Raw genomic sequence first — 23,533 nt, 5'->3', positions numbered from 1 at the left:
GTCATCCAGTGTTTGCTCAGGTAATCTTTTCACTGTTTGTAGCCCATTAGTTTAACTAGCCAGCTGGCAGAAGTAAAGATAGAACCAACATGACCCATTACTGTCATTGAACAAAAGGGTAAGGTGCAGTATGGATCTTTTAGACTGCTATTGGACCTTCATTATAGCGGCATACCTTTATAAACAAAGGACTTACAGGCCTGATGATAATTAGGAAGATTAGGTAGCAAGATTAAGATACAATAAATCATTATCCTCCCTCTGGAAAATAAATAAATAAATAAATGAAGTGGCAAAAAATCACTAATGGAGGAACCATTGTAATAATGTTCATGAGAGAAGTCATTTCATGTTTTGCCGTAATATTATTATCTTTATTATAATTTCATATATACTACCTTTTAATAAGAGCAAAGGTAATGAAAAAGTACAACCTATTTAATGCTTATTGTGCACACTCAGACCTCTTCTACAGACAAGCCACGACACTTTACTCTGCATATTTTCAGCAGTGCCCTGGGGTTTCTATGGTAACAAGGACACACACGTCTCCGCGGCAACCGGGCCAAAGCGTGTTTGAGGTTGCATGGCAACCGCTACAAAAAACAACGGTCGTCACGTTTTGAGAGCCACACAAGTACTAATTAGTTAGCGACGTTGCCCTTCATTTTCGGTTTGGACTCGCCTCGTCCTTTTAGAGGACAACACCTGTGTGGATATGTTGAAGAACAAGACGGAGCTAAAAACACAAGGCTTCACGGTGAAGGCCACTATGAGGAACTCCGTGGTGAGTGAAGTTATTTGACGTCGTTAACATTAGGTAGCGTTCCGTTGACGTTAGCTTTAGTTAGCAGTGTGTGTAGCATTAAGTTGGGCTGCCGTGTTCTGAGACAGTTGAATGGCAGTTATCCGTGTAGCCAATTCATTGCTTATCATTTGTTCTTGGGGGATTTGTGACGAAATATAATGTGATATTTTTTTTAATTCAGCGCGAGGTAATTTAGGTCAACACAGTACATCATTTCTGTCAGGGAGCTCAAGCTGTCTTACTTTAAGCAGAGTTTTGGTTTTCACTTATTGTGTCTTCAATGCTTGAAATCTGTCCTGGACAAGAGCTGTATTATAGTGTCAAAGTGAGGTTGAGTTGTGCTTGCCTTGCGTGAACCATATAAACACTGACAGTCTGGACTTCCACATGCTGCCATCACCGTGGCAACCACTATTTAGGTGAAGTTACAATTGATGGAAAGGGGCGGAGGGAGGGGGCAGCCTCTTACCTGCCGATTTGAATTATCCTCGTACCACCATCTTTTCCTCTTTGTTATTCAGCAGAACTTATCATCTTTCTGCTCTCTGTGCAGAGTAAAATCTCAACACAGTAAATAGCCAAGAGAGATGGAGTAGCAGTGGAAAAAGGAAAAACCAGAATGCCTGAACATATTCCGACCAACCATCATTTTTGCTGTGTGTGTGTATGTCTGTGTCTGTGTGTCTGTGGGTAACTCTCGTACTCAGGCAAGCTTGGGTGGATTTCACACAAGTATGGGGGTTTGAGAACTCTAAAATTATCCAATAACTTTTATGGGCTAAATTTAGAACCCTTTCCAAAGCTTTTTTTTTTATAACATCTTAGAGATACCACATTAACATGAAAGGGGAATGTTTTACAGACCAGCATACAAACCAGCATGCTTGTGGGGTAGTTGGCATTGTATGCACCACATGATTTGAGTATTTATCTGTTTTACAAGCAGGAGAGTTTTCTATTTGTTTGCTTAGCCACCAAAGCTTTTATGTATTCTGAGGAAACTATTGTGCACTTATTTTTGTACTGGTTCTCTGTGTCTTAATCTGGCACAAACAAATAGAGGCTTCCTGGACCCTGATTACCTGGATCTTGGACCTCTTGGGTAGTTAAACCAACAAGTCCTCCATCCTAAATGATCATATAGGTCATTTGTCCCTACCCTTGGATATGACTTATAGGACCAGTGGCAGGTGTAACTGACCTTGGTGTCATGGTAACACTTAGACATGTGGTTAAGGTTGTGGAATGCTCATGGGTAAAAGAAACAACGTTGGCATCAGTGTGGTATATTTGATGGTGCTGATATGAGGATGATGAAGAGATCTCAGCTGACACTGTCTTGCTTGTATATATTAGTTTATTACAAAGAAGTCAGCATCAAAACAAGCACTGCAGTAGCCTTGAGAGGATCCGAGCATATGATCTCTCTCCCTAACAGCTCTAAACGTCAGTATATATAGGGTAGTTGTTTTCATAATCTATAATATAGCAAAACATTCTGACCTCATTCAATGACCTCTTAATCCAAGAAACAAAGAAGAGGGAAGAAAGGCCCCTCTCCCTAACACCTACATCTTTATGTTCACGACCATTAACTTAAACATGACCCTAACAATAGAAATCATGTGAAACTTTGGACTTTTCCAGAAAACAAAAACATATATGAAACTTTCCGACACTACATCAGTTTCACACATGTGACAAACAACTGTCTCCTGTGTGAAAGTCTTGTGTTTGGTCGATCCATCCGTCCACCCAAGCCTCCTCCTGAAGCGGATTTTGACCCTCCACTTAATTTTCTCCAGTCAGTCCACCGCCGCTAGAGGTAGCTAACAGTAAACCGTGACTGTGGGTCATAATAAGCTACTTGCAGAGATTACCTATTGGGTCATTTTTACAGGTGGACAGTCTCAGTTAAACTGTGTTGAAAGAGTAGACTAATTTCCAAAGACAGTCAAGTCGGATCCTCCTCTCCTCTCATTTACTGCAAATGAAGATGGATCAGGAAAGTGTAATAGGGTTGTACAGCAGAGGACATCGGTCTTCATTGAATGATATTGATTGGTCCCTAAAACTAGCTTTTCTTTGGCCAAAAAATAGATCATTACTAGAAATCCGGACTAGTTTTATCTGGGTTAGGTCATCTACTTATATCTGTAAATTCATTAGACCAACATGAGTTACAACTTTGTTGTCATGGTGGTCCATATTCTTGTGTTTTCGCAGACTTGAGGAATGGACTAACTTTGCATTACTAGCGGCTTTACACATGATCACATAAAAAATATGGATGATGTGTGAAACTGGCTTTTCCTTTAGCTGATGTTGTTTGCCACCAAAGGCCACTGAAAGATATATGCAGCCTCCCGCTGTGTTCTGGCAGACATAGTGGGCCACTATGGAGCAGCTATGGTGATAGACTGTAAGCTACTGAAGAAAACAAGCCTCCCAACAGCGTGCATTTACATGGGCATCCTTTCCTTGGCATGCATAAACCAGAGCTTATCAGTTCTTGTATGAGGTTATTTACAAATAAATGTGCTATCACACTTTTTTTTATCACTGAAACCCATTTTAATTATAGCCTTTCTCTACTGTTGGTATTGTATTGCACTAGTTCAACTCATTGTACATGAAGAAATAGCTAAGTTTGTCTTACTTCAGCCTGAACAGTTACTCACCAACAAGTTCAGTTGAAGTTGTTCACTTTTTGTCATCAGAGAGACTACTGTGCTTCAGTGTTGCTTTGCTCTGTTTTAGCAGTAGGCAGGAACATATATAAGGAACACTGTATGCAGCGCCTCGCATGTTACCTCTTCTTGCTTTTAAGTCTCACTTGCACTTTTACACAGAAGCAGTTGTGGCTGGTGAGCAACAAAGCATGTCACAGTCAGTCATATTTCTTAAATTGACAGGTTGAGGCATTCTTTTACTTTCACTTGCCTGATCTCTCAGGCAATTATCCCCAACCTATTTTTTTTTTGTAGACAACACCAAGCTCTTCATTACAATTTCTTTCTGTAAAGGTGGATATGAAGAAAGGTGGCTTTCAATATAAAAAGTTCTTATTTTTTAGTGTTTCCCAACCAGGTGTACATGCAAACTTGGCAACATGTTGTTGTCTGTTTTTTTGTCATGGATATGATAAAATCGTGTATTTATTCAAGATATCCTGAAAATATCTTATATTTTGACTTCTGTGTTTTGTTTTGATGCTGTTTATGTTGACAGCTTTGACTTGGTTCACGAAGAAACCAGAGTACTGCCTCAGAAATTGATGCACCCATGGTCAGCAATAATTTAATGAATGAATTTGAGGAAAGTGTCAGTTTAATATTTACTGTCAGCAATCCCCTTGCTCTCACTTCCATATCTTCTCTACTTCTAAAATGTTGACTGTCCAGTCTTGGGTACTTTGATGCAAACAATTTAACTACCTTGTTATGTTCAGACTGCACTTAAAAGAACTGGCTCTATGTGATAAATAGAAGTGGGAGAGCTGCACAGTTCTGATGACAACAGTAAATACTCGAAATTGAAACTGCAGCTCTCCTTTTTCTATGGCAGGGACTGCCTTGAGATGCAAAAGAGGCAGTCAGAGCTATCATTGACTTCCTCCTCCCTTTTTTGAAGGTCATAAACAAATCTCCTGTCAAGAGCCTTCACGAGAAGGCTCCTGCAAAGCCCTTTAATATTCACTATCTCCCCAGAGGATCTGCTACGTCTGGAACATGAATGATACTCCCACACTGCCATAGCACTGGCTAAATCCTCAACAAAAACCATTACATTTTTCAGAGGCTTGCTTGTGTCTGTTGCCTTCTGTTTTTTCACCTCCCCTGTGGTCACTGACATATTGCTCCAGAGAGGGCAGCTTTGCGGAGAGCTGTGATTTGTAGGTAACGACAAGGCCATTTCAAGCCTTGAAAGGGTATGGGGACTTGAAGCATAGGCTTATTATGCTTTAAAGTATTTGTGGTCATAGAAATTGAATCAATAGCACAGGTCCCTGAAACACCCCCCCCCCTTTTTCCCTAGTGATTCATCCCCAAGCATTTTAAGAGAAAAAAAGATGCACTTTACATTCTGGTGGGAGGTCATCACCTTGTGTTTCAGACAGAGAGGGTAACAAAGCCGTTATTTTCTGTGTCAGAGGCTTATTCCAGCTAGGTGACAAAAAATTACAGGGGTTTGGGGAGAGAGTGTAATCACCTGCACAGTATTGTGTGACTCGAATGGACATGAATGCACACACTGTACAGGTGAACATTGTTGTTGACAGATAAAGGTAAGGAAGATAGGGTTTTTCTTGCATTATTAGTTAGGAGTGAGCAATATGGATAAAAATGTATCATAGTGTAACTGAACAGGATGTATTTTTCAGCTAATTTGTAAATGAAATACCTGACAAACTGAGATACTTAAAAAACTACCTCTTACTTCAAAATCTGATACATTTCCAATATTGCCTTATAACAGTCCTGTCATTTTATTTGAAACATTGTCCACAATGGTCCAACACTCATTTTTTTATATTGCTGCATAGTATACAGTATATTATCATTATGCATCATTAGTTCACCCAATTCTGTTGTCTAGTTTATTTTGTGTATATTTCTGATAACAGACGGGCATTTTGCTTCTAATGAGTGATGTATTTGTCTCACAGATGTCACTCTCAGTTACATGTGTAGTGCTGCTAGACAATTACTTTCACATCAAGTGAAAATATGCATTAAGTGTTTCTGTTTCTGTAAGTCAGCTTACCAAATAGATAGAAGATTTTACCATACCCCCAATAAAAAACAGACACATGTGGCCCGGTTTGGAAATACTAAGGATTAAAAATGTCTTGCTTTGAAAGCCACCTGTCTCCATATCCTGTCTTCATAGAGCTCCATTGATGTCACCCATGCTTGTGACATTGTGGCCAGTTTTGATGAATGTTGTTCAGTAGCCATCTATTTAGTTTTTAGCTATTCCTCCCAGAAAGCTCTGATTCGTGATCTATTTCTACATCTGTTGGAAACAGATAATACAACATACATTTGGTGAATAACTATTGAGCTGACTTGGGATCAGTCATGTATATAGGGTACAATTGATATAGACTTCTGAAGATGTGGAATATGTGACCGTAGATCATCATTATGTGCTGTAATTGATTTATGTGGTCTGTAATTTATTGGATGTTTGCCAAAACACATCCCGTCATGTTTCCTCTGTTTGTGTACTGCTTTTATGTTTTTAAAGACTGTCTCTGAGTATACTTAAGCATCATGAAGCCCTTTCTCTCAAGAAATGCTCCTTCATGAGAAAACCTTCTCTTTCATATTGAAGTCCTAAATGTGTCTACACTCTGCTGTGTCCTACACCATACATCACAACGCACACGCAAGACATGGACATGATTCTCTTTAAGACGCTGTATTGCACAGTTCACCTGAGAGGGCAAATCGATACAAACTACACCTGATCCCAACCTCAACTTTCGTGTGGCGAGGGTCTGCAGATTGCTGAGCCGATAGACTGCCTTTATAGCAAGCACACCTCATTTACTGTTTGCTTGGCCTCTGGGATAAAAATTGAGCTGGCAAACAGCGTCCCCAAGTCTGCTACAACCCTGCCTACACCCCACCAACCCCTTTCCCCTGGGCCCACCGGCATCCCTGGCTTACCCCACTAACCCCAGGGGACAGATGGAGACTCCATGCTAGCAAACGTGACCTCCATATCTCATTCCTTCCCTCCCAGTATCATCATTATATACCTGCACAGATGTCTTGCCCCCCAGTGCTGTCTTCCTCTCTTTCTCTCTCTCTCCCTTTCCCTCTCTTTTTTCTTTCTCTGCAGAGCCTTCATTCCACTAGGCAGGTCCCTAAAGATGAACACACACAGAGGAACAATGGGCCAAGAATCCTAAACCACAGTGCTAAAATAAATATAACAAAATAATAGGAGGTTTAATTTGGTTTAATTGGTTTGATTGTATTGTATCATAGTAGATTTGCTTTGTTGGATAGTTTAGAGGCATATTTTCTAAACGTGCCAGAGATGTGTTGATTTATATCTCAGCTATTTGCCTTTGAGGTTGTAACCCCTGAGTGTCATTTTAATAAATAAAAGCATCTGAACAAATTAAACAAGTGACAGTTTAGAATTGATCCTTGATTAGGGTTTAAATTTAGTGTAGAATTTCAGTGCAACCCAATTAAATGTAATCTCACATTAAATTGCAATATAAACCTAGTTAAAATGCTGGTTTAGAATTAATCCAAATTTTAAAGTCTAATAGCCTGATTTGTATCAGTTAAAGCTTGATTTATGATGATTAAATCCCTTTTTCCATCCATTGAAACACCATAGGGTACAGAAAACATCAAAAACAGAACACGAGCACAGCAAGTATAAAAAGGCCACAGGTTTATGGTAAAAATAAGCCCATTGTCAGTTATATGGATCACAGGCAGTTGTTGACCAAGATTGAATCCTTGAAAGTTTTTATGGAGATTATTTATTATTTTCACTCGCAGTCAAAATCATTCTTCCTCATCGCTCCAAACACATTTACCTGACACAGGAACTCATAATGTGCCCAGCGTGATACATAAATTGGCCATGAAGCTGGCTGGGGTGTTTTGTGTCTGTGTTGCGTGTGAAGCATGCTTATGCAAGTAAAAGTAAATTGAGAAAATTTCTGCTGTTGGATGCTATGCTATAGATTCCCTCACCTGTCTGCTTGCCTGCCTAACCCGTACTGTCTCTTGGCAGTGTTTTTTTAAGCCAGTGAAGCTTGTAGACACACACACACAGCCTAAAACTATTTTTCTGCATCCATCTTTCCTTCCCTCTGCTCCAGCACGCTCATCTTATCAGCAGCAGAAGCCTGTAGTCCATCCCGGTAAGCACCTGGGTTATTTGAAGAAGAAGGAAGAATTGAGTCATGGTAAAACAGGTTAAATTGGCAATGGGCTCTGGAGACCCACTGGCGTTTCCATTACTATCGATCAACCACGGAGCCTAAAGGCCTTGACTGGATGGGGGAGCACTGGCTGACTTGGAAATCTTACAGTTTCCCCTTAACTTTTGACTTTGTTGACTTTGGCTGTCTTGCTCCCTTCTTAAAAAGCAGTGGAAAATAAGACTGAGCTGAATACAAGTACATTTTCAACACTGTTTAAAGATGTTTTTTATCCCTTAAATGTACTTAATTAAAAGTGACCATAAAAGGAAAGTAAAGCCTGTTTGTAAAATGTTATTTCCTTTGAGATGTTGCTTTTATCCAGGAGAAACCATTATTTGGTGTTTTCATCACACTGAAAATTTACATGTGAACCAAGGATGAATTTGGCAGAACTTAAAAGAAGCAGTTTCTTTGCTTCATGCTCTTCTCGCCAGGTATCAACAGATAGATTAGGTTATAATTGATGGCATGCTATCTGAAGTGCATGACTGCTGAGATGTCTGTGACCTTTTCCGCGGTTGAGGAAAACACCATCTGGAAACTTCAGTCAGATATGGAGAAGTACTTCCACAGTATTCTATCGTGACCTTATAGGAAGTGCTCGGCTGATTATGTCTATTATGTTTGCTTTCCTCAGAGCTTGGTTGACAATTACACTGGCCTCCCTGTTTGTTATGTTCTCCTTCAAGCCCTTGTAGCTTGCATTCTAATTAGATGGCTTTTAATGGAGAATGTTTATTGCTCCTTACAGGGCCTCTATTTTCCGCTCTAGAGTTAATTAGCCCTATGTCATGTGATAACCAATGCAGAGGACATTTAGACCTATGCTTCTTCTATGAGCAGTGTCGTTCTTGTATCAAAAACAAGGATGTCGGCTGAATTATGTAGGCTACTTATTTTCACGTCTCTATTAAAAGCATAGATATATATGAGGACATACTTTGATGTTGCTATATTAAACATACAAACACACACACACATGCACACAAACACAGTCGTCATGGGTTATTTTGTCCATTACACACCAAGTTCCTATAAATGATGAAGAATTACCATAAAAATTCATTTGTTTAATATGTTGGCAGCTAATTTTGTTGATCCACTTCAACAGGCTTGGTGGCAGTAAGACAGCAAAGTGATGATTTTCTGCAAGACAAATTAGTTGATTTAGTTTTCCCTTTTTAGTCGTAACTTTTATTGTCAAGCAAGACTATTTTACAAATGGCAATATGCTGAGAAAAGTATTATTTGAAAACTAATTTTCAAGGGAATTTTATTGAGATAATCCCTGTAGTTTGTGCATTTTAAATTGTTATCATCATGGTTAAACATGATCTGTTCAAAAAATTAAGGGTGCCCACAATAATGTATGCATGTTATGTTCAACTTTTTGCAGTGTAACTGTCTGTTAGTTTCAATTTGTGACCCCATTTGTAACAGTGTTTGCAACTGTGATTCAGTTACTTCCAAGTAAATTTTCACTAAACATTTACATTATGTTGTGTACTACATTATTACATTGTGTGTCCTTACCTGTTACAAGTGACACACACTCCCCTTGTAATCATCAGACATTGAAGTCAGCTAAACTTAAACCTAAATGAGGCTATTCTTAAGTGCATTAAACTGACAGGACATTAGCCATTTATTCACCCATCCTCCATCATTATCACCCATCAGATTGACTTGTCCTTGCTAGAGGAGAATGGACCCTTCTTAGTGTTCTAATCTGCCGATGTTAGGCATGTGTTATACACTTTACTGCAGGGTCATATGTGGCAGCTCACATACTGCCTACATCAACATAATGGGAACCAGTAGCAGAAAAATCAATGTATCTGACAAACGCTGTTGTTCCAATCCAATAATGCCAAATGGTGGCCTTTGTTTTGCTGCCCCCCACTATGAAAATCTTTTAACATCACCATCAATGCAATAACATTGGCCTGACCTTTTGAAATTTGCTGACCAGCACAGAGACCAAAATGAGCTGTATATCTCTAATCCCTCAAGGACAGTGACAAAATCCACCATGCAGTAGTGATACATAGCAAATTAAGCCCTGTAATAAATGTTAGAAAACAAACATGTTGCCATACAAAAAATGTTTTTGTCAGAATACTTATTAGGGGGAATATTCTCTCTAAAGAGAAGATGGATGGTAGGTCAGAGCAAAAGTGCACCATTCCCACCCTCTTGCACACTGAAAGCATTTTAAACCACACAGCAGCCAACTTCATAGATGGTGCTCCAGGGCTGTGGTGTTCTTCACCTGGTGCCAAGAAAGTAAAACCTGCAAACCCTTTAAGATTTGAAGTAGTGTGTACATTCCTTTCAAAATTCCACCGAGGATTACTCTGCTATTTAGCTCCTGCCTCGCATCCAGCTGAGTCAAAGTGCTCCCAGTCGAAGGTGTGCTGGAGGCAATGGCTCTGCTGCAGCAAGCTGGAGAAGGCAGGGAGTGGGAAGGGCTGGAAGGCAAAAGTACTTTTATATTGTCAGAAATGATCCACATCACGGCCCGGCACCCCTGTGCTCCAGCCACTTCTGCTCATTACCCTCGCTGTCCGGAAACACCAAGCAAATTCAACTAACGAGTGTTTGATCAACACGGTGCGCTGTGGCAGAGGGAGACAGGCAACCTGTTCATGACTCATTCTCTGCCCTGCCCCCCCGTCTCTACCTCTCTCTCTCTCTCTTTCTCTACTTTTTGCTCTGTCTTTTTGCTCTGTCCCCCCCCCCCACTCCCTTAAGACAGAAGAGAACAAAGGGAGAGACAGAAGAAAAGCAATATAACCTCTTGGCCCTTATCTGCGGAGCACACCAGAGCATGTCTGGCCTCAGACATGGCTTTGCCTGTCCTTTGAAGGCCCTCATCTTCCTTTGATTTCAGCCAAATGGTTCAGCACAGTGACAGATGCTCAACTTTCCATCTGTCACTCTGACACCCATCTCTTTAGTGTTGTTGAATCTAACTGACTTTGTTTGGACTGTCTGTCTGGCTGTCTGAATAAGGTTGTGACATGGATGCTGATGTGAGTGCTAATGTAAGATATTGCGACTAAGACCTTTAGTGGAGACAGATAAAACAAAACTCTCTGCTGCTTTTTTTTTTAAGGTCATCTGTACTGTCTTGGCTGTATTTTTTATGAGAGGAAATTAGAGTGAGTAGAGGGCAAAGATTGGAGAGTGAATATGATTCAGGGGGGAGGGGATGACGTAGCACACCTCTTAAATAGATGAGTGTTCAGTTTATGATTGAAGATGAAAAGGATTTTGCTGCTCAGGCTGAACTTGGGAGGTCATATTTAACTCCTGCCTAAATAATAAATAGTAATGCTCACTCACAGTCTTTTTAATCATTACTTTGGTGTGGTCTGTTTTCAACATCTTTTGCATTAAATGTAAGTTTATATCGTTGGTGTTTGACGATGAGATGAGGCATACTGCTTGGCTGCTATTGCAGAAAGCCCTTGATTGACTGTCGCTCATTCACGCAGCCCTGATTTATGTTTGTCATCTAATGTGTGGGATAGAGGAGGTGGCACAGAAAGACTCATACTAATAGCCCAGACACCTGTTTCAGCGTCAGAGCATCAGCAACCTGCAATGCAGAGCCGGAGGTGGAGAAGTGGGAGGGGTGATTGGATAGATGGATGGGTAGATGAATGGACTAGAGGAGCAGTTATTGATAAAACTGAAGTGAATCTGTATGACTTTCATACACACCCTGCTCTCTGAATAATTCAGCTCAGAAGCCTGGGGTGGTGAGCACAAAGTGTTTTGGGCATAGCTTTGCATTATCTCCTTTTTTTTTTTATTTGTCTGTTTGTGTGACCGTGTGCATGTGTGCGTCTGTGCGCGAGCATGCCTCCCTGTAGCTCAGCTAAAAGTGTCGACTCCCTGTTTGAGAGAACTGCTGTAGCAAGCACAGTGTGAGATTTGAGGTGTCTGAGAAGTTGCCTGATTTCAAGGCATCCGGGGAGCAGAAGCGCTTTTTCCTTCTTTGTCTCTTTGGCTAATCCGAAGGGTGGACTATCATTCAGAGCATTATCCCTGCAGGGGGTCTCAATACCAGACCTCTGTTCCATATATATCATTCACAGTTTCCTGTAACAACCTCTGCTGGGAGCCCCTTTCCCCTCTTAGTCTGTGAAGTAAACAAATTTTGGATTAAGAAGCTTTTTTTTGCTATAATGGAATAAGTAAAGGAAGAAGAGGGAGTAGAAAGTGTGTGTGTGTATGTGTGTGTGTTTGTGTGACTGGATGCATGCAGCTGAGTTATGCAGGCTGTGAGTCTTGGGTATCTACTAGCAGGGATATAGCCTTCAGTGTGCTCCCCCCCTGTTTAATTTATGTAAAGGTCAACTTTCAGACCATTCCAGGCTTTGGTCTCTGCGATGGTGTCTCTGTAAGCAAACCTCTAGCATCATTTTTAACAGACGGCCTTACAGGCAGCAAGACTGATTTCCAGGAATAGAAAGTCACACTGGGTTTGTGATAAGACCAAGGGCCTGGGGTTCATTTTGCAATACATACTAATCACCTAGATAATGTTCTTCACTGTTAAACAATATTCCCATATCAGAGGTAGGTAGGAACCTGTATCTCTTGCCATGTGCAGTCTGCTTATCTCCCCATGCCTCCCTCCACTCCTCGGGGATCTGTCAGTGCTGGGGCTACCTGTGACACTTGTGAATGTGTGTGGCAGAGGGGTGGTGTGGTGTGGTGCAGAGAGACTGCAGACTGACCTCCTCTCCGCTCTCTGTGGCTGTGTCTGTCTGTGGTGAAATCGATGGTCTCCTGCTGCTCTGGGTGTGTCCTTCTCCTGTTCCTCATCCCTGTGGACCTATTGCTGCCAAATCAAACCTTCCACAGCTCCCTGTGATGCTTCCTCAATATAGCGTGTGTGGTCACAACTACACTCACCTAGTTGCCTGTCTCGCTGTCTATCTCCTCATCTCCTCCCCTGATTCCACCCTGCTTCCCCATCTCATCATCTCCTTCTCTGGCTGTTTATTTCTACGACTGCCTCCTTATCGACTTGGTGGACTGTCTCCTTACTACCTGCAAAACAAACTTGGGTTTCAACTTTTGGATGAGTCATGCAGCTATTCTGAGCTATGGCCAGCACTCCATAACCACTCTAAAACAAAGTGTTGTTACTGACTTCAGGAGCATTAATATTCTATGAGGTGGGTTTCAGTCCACCATAAATTAAATGCAGTTATGAGGATGTTTATTGACGAGAAGCTACTTATTTGGTGCATAAAACTGGGAGGACAGTTAAAATCTTCTTTCCCATCAGCAGAAATGGCAACTGAAGCAAGTCAGGGATGTAGTTTTCCTTGTGTATCTCATTAATTTCATGGCCCAGCACAGTGTTTTAATGTCTTCAGGTGTCGTCACTGATTGGGGCTGTAAAGACAAAGCATTGGATCAGCGTGTGCCCTGCTCTCTTTAAAAGCTGGGACTGGAGAGTGTGTGTGGTTCTCTATGCCTACACACATACATACTCTTACACATGCACACAATTGCTAAAGGTAGCAGAAAACTGAACATTAACTTGGCGAAATGAAACAGTAATGTAGCAAATGGAAAAAGACACTGTGCATGTATAGATACACTGAAGTGCATCTTGTTTTTTAGTTCTGACTTATGTGGGTCAAGCAATGTGCATGTTTCCTTTAAGTTTAGCCTTATGGGCTCAGTGCGTGTGGTTTCCCATTCACTTAACAAGTAGTGAGAGCTAATATATTCTGCCTTTGCCATGCAGGCTGATTCACTCCGTGCCATCATCTCAACTGTGGTTTGGTGATATGAATCAGCCAATAGGGCTCTGTAAGCACAAGGCTGCCCTGCTGCCTAGCTGATAAGTGAGCCACACAGAGAAGATGGAAAATACTCAGGGCATTCTCACTCCCCCTCCTCTCTCTCGTTGTGTCTCGCTCACTCTCTTCTTCTCGCTCACATAGAGCCTCTTTCCACTTGCACTCCTCCCCTCACACTCCTACCTCAAACTCTTTCTTTCACATCCCCTTAACGTCTCCCTGTGTCTATGCTGTTCTTTTAAGTGATGGGGTTAAACTAGAGGAGACAGAAAACAGTGGGGTGCTTCTGAACGCTTGAAGCTTCTTTTTTAAGTTCTTCTTTAAAGTTATCCCTCTCGCGCACAGTTCAATAGTTGGTGGCTGTCACCTGTTTCATCCTCGTGTCTTTGTAGTGACACGAGGTGTGTAGTGTCGTCTTTGCCTACTGGTGTCGTCATTTTTCATTACAAACATCCCTGCCCTTGTGTCTGTGTGCGTGATACAGTTGATGCAAAAACCTCTGACATGGTGACAATTGTAAAGCATGCCTCTATGGTCCTGTGAGCTGTGAACAAAAGACGTACCTTTCATCACTTTTCATCAGTCTGTGGTTTTCCTGTCCAGTGAGAGCTCTTTACTCATTTGTTCCCATCCGACCTTGTCTCTCACAACAGGGCTAATTTCTGCACATAATGAAACTCACTCGCAGACTGATTGCACTCCTTGCTGTTTGGTCATGAGAAATTAATGGAGTGCTGCACAAATATTGCAGATTTATTCTTCTGAAAGGAATCAGCCTCCCACCAGTCTGTGTTTTGCCATGCCAAGGGAATGAGTAAGCAAAAAATATCCTATTGAATGATTGTTTGGACATGTAGCAGACATTCCCTAACAGACTAAATACCTCCAAACTGTTTTCTGTTTCTTGCTCATTTAAATGCAGTTTGAGAATAAAGCATACATCTCCAGCCCAGCCTGTATCCCTGGTGGCCAGCGGGAAGGCAGCCGGTTGGGCTACGGCAGAAAATGCCCCGTAAATAAAGAGAGCTAATTTTGTTGCCTGTGGCAGCAATGTGCACACTGACCTTATCAGGAGAGCCTTGGCCTGTCTATTCCATCCTCTGTGACTCACCTACCCTGCTCCCTCCCTCAGGAAAGGCGGCCTTCTGTATGGAGCTAGATTTCAATAACCTCTCAACCGAAGAACAGCAGTGAAATGCAGAGGGAGCAAGTGTGAGCAAGCAGGTGGGTGCCTGCCCCCTTTGCTGCCTCAGTAAACAGGTGATGCACTGCACCCACGTGCAGTGGCACCCTTGTTCCCCCTTCAAATCCAATGCAACAAAATGCATTTTTGCCCAGGCAGACAAGAGGCAGGTGGGTGATGGGGAAATGAGGAGGGAGATTAATGAGGGTTTTATTTGAGGAACTGCAGTTCTGATGGCAATGCAGGCTTGACAATGAATTGACAGCCCTTCTCTAGATATCTATCAGAGGTATTCAGAGGTGTTTTGTGGTGGGGGTATGGGGCAGAGAGATGGAGAGATGAGAGAGAGCGATGTAGCTGGAGGCCCAGGCACAGTGATGGATCACCTACATGCTGCAGCAGCCCCAGCACGCTGAACTCACCCTCAGAATTGATGAGCCACACCTCTTGTCTCCCTGTCTCCCTCTTCCTCTCATATCCACTATTCCTCCATCACCCGCCCCCCACATTCACTATCACCATCTCTTGATTTCCTCTCTCTTTGTCTCTCTGTTCCTTCTTGTTCCATTTCTTTCCAGCTTCCTCATGTCTTAGTCTCCCTCTGACATATCACATCTTCCACCTTTATCCCACCTCATCCCCTCTTTTAATTTCTTTCAGTTTTTTCCCTCTACCTTTTGACTATTCCACCCACTCTGTGTGTCATCATCAAGCAGAAGAGCCATGGAAGTGCCATACTAATAAGGTTAGAGGGAGCATCTCTGTTTCTCAGGGTGACACCTTTATAAATGACAGGAGCACGAGGCCCTGCTGGTGTTCAATCACCTCTGCAGGGGCTCGCCCATGGGAAGCTCAGCATGTGCGAGCGAGTGTGTACGTGCACGAGTGCATGTTTGTGGATTATTGCCTCTGTGGGTCTTACAGCAGCCAGGTTTACGGTGGAGCTAGTTGGAGTGGACAACAGCATTAGGGAGAAAACAGATCTGGAGGCAGAGTGAAGGCGAAGGAGAGAAATGACAGCCTGGAGCTCATCTGACCAGTACTGCCTTGTTATGACTCCCTGATGTGTACACCAGGGGCACACAAAACAGACACTTCCTCCCTTTCCTCCCTTTATTGCCTTACACCACCTCTATCTCTGTTGTTCTCTGTCGCCTCACAGGTTCGCTTTATGGCCTCCACTGAGGAGTGGGATGTTATCTGCTTGTATAGGTCTGTGTTATAGGCTCCTTTTGTCTGTCTTTTTCACTGTCTGTATCAATGTTTATGCCAGTGTTTTAGAACAGGGCTGATTTGGATTACACAGGGGTATGTCTGGCTGCATGGGGCTGTTCTTACCATTTCAAATAACAACACAACCATCTTTGTGGCCTCTCACACCAACAAATATGGGTAAAAGTTGCACCATACAATGATTCAAATGTTTTTGGAAGACATGCAGGGCTAAAAGTGATGTGGCATTCAACTGAGTTAACACAAATCCCTGATCACTCATATAAGACTTAAGGACGTTGTTGCTTCTTACGTGAAATGCTTGTCATGCTCTGTCCATAAGTTCATGTAGCTTCTCAGAAGGCTACAAAATGGATAAAAGAAAACTGATTACTCTCTGTGCTCATTAGGCTGCACTAAGACAAGCTAGATAAATAGGTATAGCTATTACTTTGGGATTGGGATTCAGTGATAGTGGTTTTTCTCAGCATGCAGCAGCTTTAGACCTGAATGTCATGAATGGCAGAACAGGAGCAGGGGGATCATTGGAATGGCATCAGGACGCCGGCAGGTGATTATCTCTCCACAACGCTGTTCCTATTACAGTTCTCCTTAAGCTGATAGGAAAGGCAGCTTGCATCAGTGGTGGAGGAGAGGGCTTCTACCTTTGCTTTTTTATAAGGTGAGCAGAGCCACAGAAAAATATTCCATTGTGCATGCATATTTCTGTATCTTTCTGGCTGTTGGTGTGCAAGTGATCATAATTGGAGAGAAAAAAGGGGAAATGGCTACGAAGCTTGCAACACCTCAGCCATGAACACAGGCCATGGAATTGACTGCAGCGTCATCATTCCTGACCATAAAAGCTGCTCAGCCAGTCAATGCAGTCTGGGTTCATTCTCTCCCTGCTGCCCAGTCTGAGCTATTTTTAGCCTCCCTGTGCAGCGTGGCTCAACTGCCGTTGTAGCTACCTGGATATGAGGGCTTTGTCACTCCTGCAGACTGGAGCAGCACTGATCTTCCATGCTTTACAGCTTCCTATTTCCACAGCTAAGGCTGCAAAACAACCCCTGCAGTGAACAGAAACAGACAAACAAATAATAGTGATATATGTTTAAAAAAATAAATAAATTATAAAAACAGAAAATAAAAAATTATAAAATTAAAGATAGGTCTTAAAAGATGACAGCAAGCATACATACATTATTTGTTGTGAGAGATTTCTTTTACGCTACTACAGTAGGCGCTACTGCAAAGTGCATTTTGTTGTGTTTTACATGCACTGTTAGTCACAGACATTTTGTTTGGGTAGTCTTTCTCCTGCAGGTATACAAACCTGTGCCTATTAATTCAGCATAATATTATTCAGAATTCCTTGGCATGGTAAACAAATACTCCAAACAAATTCATTTGAAATGACTGCGCTGCAATCCCACGGTGCATTAGGGCTGTTTAAATGCAGTGAGAGCTCAGACACTCACTCGGGGTACCTCATAATAGTTTCTCCTCTCCTCTTGTTTCTCTTGAGCCTAGCTCTGCTGGCACCAGCTACACCATGTTGCACGTGCATTTTAAACTTTGATCCGTGTTACATCATTCCTTGGTGGCGGTTTTACTGAGCTACATTCATAGTTCAAGGCTTTTCTATATCTATTTTGTTTTTGAATTATGCAACAAACAGGCAACAGTAGTGAATGATGTAATATAAAAATCTAAACTACCATTGGGTAGAATAGTAACAGACTAAAACCTCTTTAAAATCTCTCAAGTCGTACATTCTCAGGCAGTCCTGCCAAAGATAACACTTCCCAGTCCCATTTTGCTCTGCCTGTGGGCTGCTGTGGCAAAATTCTGTTTCTCAGTGGGTGGTAATCTGAGGATTAATGACAGAAACACATCTGCCAGTCATGTGGCAGCACGACACAGATGGTGGAGGATGCACACAAGGGACAGAGACAGGGAAAAGACTGGCTCCAGCATTCTGTCATTCGTCCACTAAAATATGCTGTTTACAGAGCTCTAATGTTTTCAATCAAATAAATCCAAATTCCTCAAGTACATGAGTGGCTCCCACTTGAACAGTCTCACCACTGGGTCTTCACTGAGAAGTTTCAGTCACTTTGTTTCTTTGCAGGTATATTTGGGTAATTGGTCCTTTCGGGGCCTTAAAAATATGTGTAATTGTTTTCAAACACATCATCTTTGTATTATCTTTCAACATGTTAATAACAATATTTTTGTAAAACTGAATAGTAACACCAATTTGTTTGTCCTGTGGGAGACAGTATTAACTCTTTTTTTCTAATCTTAAAATCTTTCCTCCCTCAACTTTCTACTTCAGTGTGTTGCATTTACTCACACCTGTTGTATGGGTACCACCACCAGTGGCCCCACAACAGTGGCAGCACACACTGTGGCTGATGTGATAGGAGTCCCATTGACTTTCAGTGGCACAGTAATAGCACATATCCAATATGGAGGCAAAGAAAAGATGATCCTAACAATGCCTCTGGCAGCGCCTCTGGCTACAGGGCCAACGCACACACACATATGCACACACAAGCGCACACTATCTGTGTTTCGCCTTCCTTAGAGGAGCAGAGAAACAGGCACATGTGTCTCCCTGAATTACTTTTAAGAAAAGGCAGTGGGAGTGATTCTATTCTTGTAGGAGAAAACACAGTCAATTCTGATTTCATAAGACAACACCCTCACTTGCTGTGTATGTCTCATTCTGTTTATTCCTCTATTGAGCTTTTTTTCTCTTCATCCCATTTTCTCCTTTGTGTCTGACCAGGTGGTGGGTCCTCCAGCTGCAGGGGCTTTTCGGGAACGCCCCTCTAAACCAACCACGTTTCGCAAGTTCTATGAGCGCGGAGAGTTTCCGATGGCACTGGAGCATGACACCAAAGGCAACCGCATTGCATGGAAGGTAGGGGCGCTGCCCTTTGGTAAGGATTGACTAATGCTTATGGTTTTCACACAGTATTGACAAAAAAGGCCAGGCTGCTAAATTTGCCATCAGGGAACACTGTGTGTCAGAATAGGGATGGGGGAAGGTTCTCTAAATAACCTTTAGGAGCAAATGCAAAACTACTGGGACCTCATTAAAAGCTTGCAAAGAAAAAAAACATCAGTCAGGCCAGAAAACACCCAAGAATTTTTCATTTACAATTCCACACAACTCTGAGATACAGTAGTTTTTGCACATAATCCTTTTCTTGAGTCCACCCTTGTTGTCAAGCAGTTGTGGTGGCTGACTATGAAAACTTGATAGGTGCTATGCAAACACCATTTATCATCATCATTATCGACTTGGCTGAGGGTGATGATGACAGTTTCTCACATATTCACAGGTCCAATGTGGGCTGTTATCCTGCAGGAGGCAGTGTAGATTAGCTCACTTGAAAGTTTCACCTGTCTCACAGAACCTATCAATCATACACTCTATAGGAACTCAGGGCAGTCACAGCAAAACACTGGGAGTAATTGTATATGTATTTGTGTGTGTACTATATGTGTGTGTGTTTCAAAACACAAGCCTCCACAGAGCTATTAAGCTCCTGACTGGCACAGTGTGTGTGGGATGGATGCATTCTTCTAATCACCATGTTACTTTATTTCAGCTCCCACTATGCTGCCAGCAGCCATACCATAACTTCACAACCGCCGTGCAGCAACCACTCTTAATGACATTTATTCATAGTAAGCAACGATAAATGAATCAAACAAATTATGCCCTTTTCCTTCCTTCTTTCCTACTTCAAAGGGAGAAGGAAGGGTGGGTGGGTGAGTGAGCTTTCTCGCTAGTTAGCTGTCTGTCTTCAGGTGAAAACACTGTAAAAGCATCCCTCTTTGTATGAATTATTTATGTAAAATGTTCAAATGAATCTTTGCGTTTGCAAAAAATAATGGATTTCTTTTGTGCTCTGCCCGTGAAAAAGCACTCAGCAAATGGGATCTGGTGTATGAAATTGTTGCTGTCATATCCAGTGTGGCTGTTATGCTTATTGATTTCCCCCCAATACTTATACACACACTAGTCATTTTAAAAATCCTTGGCAAAAAAAGGGTTTTGCTCAAGCCCATTGCGACTCTTTGGGTTTGCACTTTGACTGTGAACAATTGTCTGTAGAGTGTTTTCTATAAAGCAGTGTCTGCTTTAATGGAGGAAATAATTTTTTCTCTTTTCTTAAGATTACTCTGTTTCAATGCTCTGCTTATTTAAAACAGTCCTTGTAGAGATGGTCGGCACTTATTGCGTGCATCTCTTGTGTGGCTGAATATGTGGGTATAGTGTTACGGAGAGTGTAACCATGATTGGAGTAAGCGGAGAAGGGTTGCTGCGTGTTTGCACTGAGCTGCCCTCGGGGTGCAGGTTCAAGACGGCAGCTCAGGATCAATCCCAGTCTGAGAGCTCAGCCCCCTAGCAAATAAAAAGTCTGGGGAAAGTAAGAAAGAGAGAGAGAGTCTTTCGGAAAGAAAAATAAATGCTGTGTTGATTTAGTTTGTGGGCTGAGTACTCAAGCATACAGAGTGTGTGTATGTTTGTATGTGTACGTGTGTGTAATGTATGTGCTCATCAATTTGGCTGTCTGCATTGATGAGTTTGTGTGTGTGTTCAGGTCAGGGGTTCAGCTCCCCTCCTACAAAGATGCTGTGTGTTCGTGTTTGCTTCCACGCAGCAGCAAACAGCAAATGCAACTCACCTCTCAAATTGACCATGAAATAGACAAGCAGGCCGCATATTTAGCCAAACAAGTCTGTTCGATCGATATCAGCATATCCTCTGTTCAGGTGCATATAGCCCCTTTCTCCCTCTTTTCCACTCACATCGTCATTCCCCCTCCGAGCAGCAGGGAGCAGCAGCATGTGTTTCTGTGCACTCGATGAATCATCTGCTGCATGTCATTAACATTTCCCCTCTCACACCACAGTAGCCCAGCAATGGGCTTTAGGCATTTGAGTGGGTTAATATTCTGGTGGTGAATCAGTTTTGTCATAACCTACTGGGGAAACAATGTCTTTTGTTTCTCTAACATTATTTGGTGGCAGTGGAGGGTACTACTCTCAGTGTACTGCTAGTGCTGCAACTGAACAATTAATAATTCCTGTTTTGCAGCTGTGGTCATATATTGTTTCATAATCATTAAAAAGATTCCATGTTTTGGTCCTTAAACTGTAGATGTGAGCACTATAATATATTTTAACTATTCCCATTTTCAGTGATAGTCTTCTTTTCACTATCACAGTTTTATTTATAATTTACACATCTGAAATACACTGTGTATTACTTGTAGTACTTAGGATTTTCTTCTATCCATTCTTAATATAATGAACATACCTGATACAATTCAAGACACAAAATCAAGATTAAAAAGTAACATAATCCCAAGTATTGTTTCCCAGCTTAAAAGTTCTATGTCCTTTGCACTTTGGACTGATCAAACTTGACATCACTATTGGATGTTGTCAGAACTATACACTGTTGCAGGCATAGCTACCAACCAAATCCAGAGACACTGAGGGTCAATAAAGTGATTTTGCAGCTGTTAAATTACACTTTGAAGCTTTAAAAGTGAGCTTTGACTGCTGGAAGACAGAGTTGACTCTAGCTTGTATCACCAGGCTTTGATATGCATCTTATTAACACACTCAGCAGAAACAAAGCAAAAATAATTTTTGATCCTCTTTATTTCTCCCTGTGAAATGTAAGGTGGTTTGTTTGGCTTTCAAGAAACGAAGAGCTCCACCTTTTAACATTGGGTGTATAGTCGGCTAGTGTGAGCAGTCTTGCAGACAACTGCAAAGTATGGTGTTGATTCTCAGTGGGATCAGCAGATACCAACCAATTAATTTAACAGGTAGTAATTTAAATCAATGATAATATCAAAAATATTGCACATAGGGGTTTTAGTAAAGGACATGATTAATTGTGAAAACAGAAAACATCAATTTCTAATTATCTACAATTATTTGTGCAGCTCTAATCATATTTTGTTGTTTCAACATCTTGTGTTTGGATGCATTAGTGCTGGTGGAGGAGTATTTTTATATTTGTAGAGAGCTTGGGCTAGTGTTATTGGATGAATGTTTCCCTATTAATAGCACGATTCTTCTTCTTTCTTATTAAAACAAATGTTGCCAAGTATGAAACACTTTGCAGCTTAAAAGAATATGCTCTACTCTGTAGTTACAGTATGATCCTGTAAGTAAACATATAGTATCTGTTGGACATAGAGGATATTTTAGAACAATAGGAATGTGTAGAAAATGCATGAGGCCTGACTGATAAAAAATTATGAGGCTGGAGACATGCAACTTAGTGAATTGTTGTGCGTGCATGTGTGTCTGCGCAGGTGCTCACATGCCGGTGTATGTAAGTGATTTTATAGCATGTGTTTGAGTCTATATGGGGAAATGCAAGTGAACTAAATGTCAAGGGCAAGTTGAAAAAGGGAAGGTTGTATCTGAAAGGTAATTTGGCTCTCCAGAGGTAAAAGCCTCAGCTGTAATGGCGCGCTCAGGTAAAAGCTTTACACGTATGGGGAACATGTGCGGCAGATAGATAAGAGAGGGAGACGAGTGAGTTCCTATCCTCTGTGTATTTGTCTGCTTGCGTGTGTGTGCGCATGAGTGTGTGTATGTTTGTGTGTGTATTTGGACCCTGCCTCAACGTAGAAGCCAAAGGCCTGGAACAGCACCGAAATCTACTGCGATCCCCAGCGCCAAAAAGAGAGAGATAGAGAGAGAGGAGAGAGAGAGAGAGAGGGACAGAGAGAGTGAGAGAGTTAGAGAGAGAGAGAGAGGGAGCTCCGCAGGGACTCAGCAATCAGGAGACATGGCAGCCGCTTGGCTCTCAGTTATAATGGATGAGTTGAGGTCTTCCTGCGTTCCCTGTGGGGCTTGGTCGACTCTCCAATCTCTACCCTCTGCGGTGCTCTGCAGGCTTGCAGCCAAACATCATGGTACACAGATGCACGCACACACACTAACCACACATGTACTATACACCCCCTAAACAGCCTTGTTTATTTTATTTCATTGATCGCCTATCTGTTTTATCTTGTCGCTTGATCTGCTGTTCAGCTCCTGTATGCTCCAGGTTGTTGTTTTGTCCTCTTTATAAATCCTGTCTGTCTGTTTCTGCAGGCTTCCACCCTTCCATGTCACCCAACAACCCCCCCCCCTCCTGGCTCATGTACTTTATCTATTCCCCTTTGTCCTTTTAAGGAGTCTGTCTGGGGGCAGAAGGAAAAAGCCATTTTATAAAAATATCAATGCAAACCTGATTTCTGCACACCATCCGCCACCACCCCAGCCTCCGTCGGTAGAAGGGGCGCAGAGATGAGGGGGGACAATCAATTAATCTGATCAAGCGCTTTAGGAAATGGAGAGCGTAAGCGCTCCTAGGGGACGGATATCCATCTCCTTGGGATGATTGAATTACGCACAGAGTGAGAGTTGGAGAGGAGGGAGGGCTGGAGAAATGAGGTGGTTAGGGTGACCGAGGATGAGGGAGCATGTGCTTGAGA

At 42.0% G+C, this 23,533-nt stretch overlaps 1 protein-coding gene and 1 long non-coding RNA gene across 4 annotated transcripts in view; one reads left to right on the top strand and one right to left on the bottom strand.

Moving 5' to 3' along the window:
• The first annotated feature begins 476 nt into the window (after positions 1 to 476).
• The window catches only part of pacrg (PARK2 co-regulated), a 119,022-nt gene continuing 95,965 nt past the window's right edge, over positions 477 to 23,533 (top strand). The window contains exons 1-2 of one of the 3 annotated variants that reach the window (XM_018663602.2): positions 477 to 787; positions 18,796 to 18,949. In XM_018663602.2, coding sequence (XP_018519118.1) covers positions 719 to 787; positions 18,796 to 18,949 — 223 coding nt within the window. In that variant the 5' untranslated portion in view covers positions 477 to 718. The remainder of the gene's footprint in view (positions 788 to 18,795; positions 18,950 to 23,533) is intronic. The other 2 variants (XM_018663599.2, XM_018663601.2) reach the window with 2 other exon arrangements.
• On the bottom strand, positions 7,217 to 17,401 carry LOC108874980 (uncharacterized). The gene is made up of 2 exons (XR_007815180.1): positions 16,970 to 17,401; positions 7,217 to 13,190 (listed from the first exon to the last, which is right to left on the bottom strand). It is a non-coding gene; the product is annotated as an uncharacterized LOC108874980 (long non-coding RNA).

Source organism: Lates calcarifer, linkage group LG19 (assembly GCF_001640805.2).
Source record: "Lates calcarifer isolate ASB-BC8 linkage group LG19, TLL_Latcal_v3, whole genome shotgun sequence".
In the NCBI taxonomy this organism is placed as follows: domain Eukaryota; kingdom Metazoa; phylum Chordata; class Actinopteri; family Centropomidae; genus Lates; species Lates calcarifer.
This window is presented reverse-complemented; position numbering and strand designations above follow the sequence as displayed.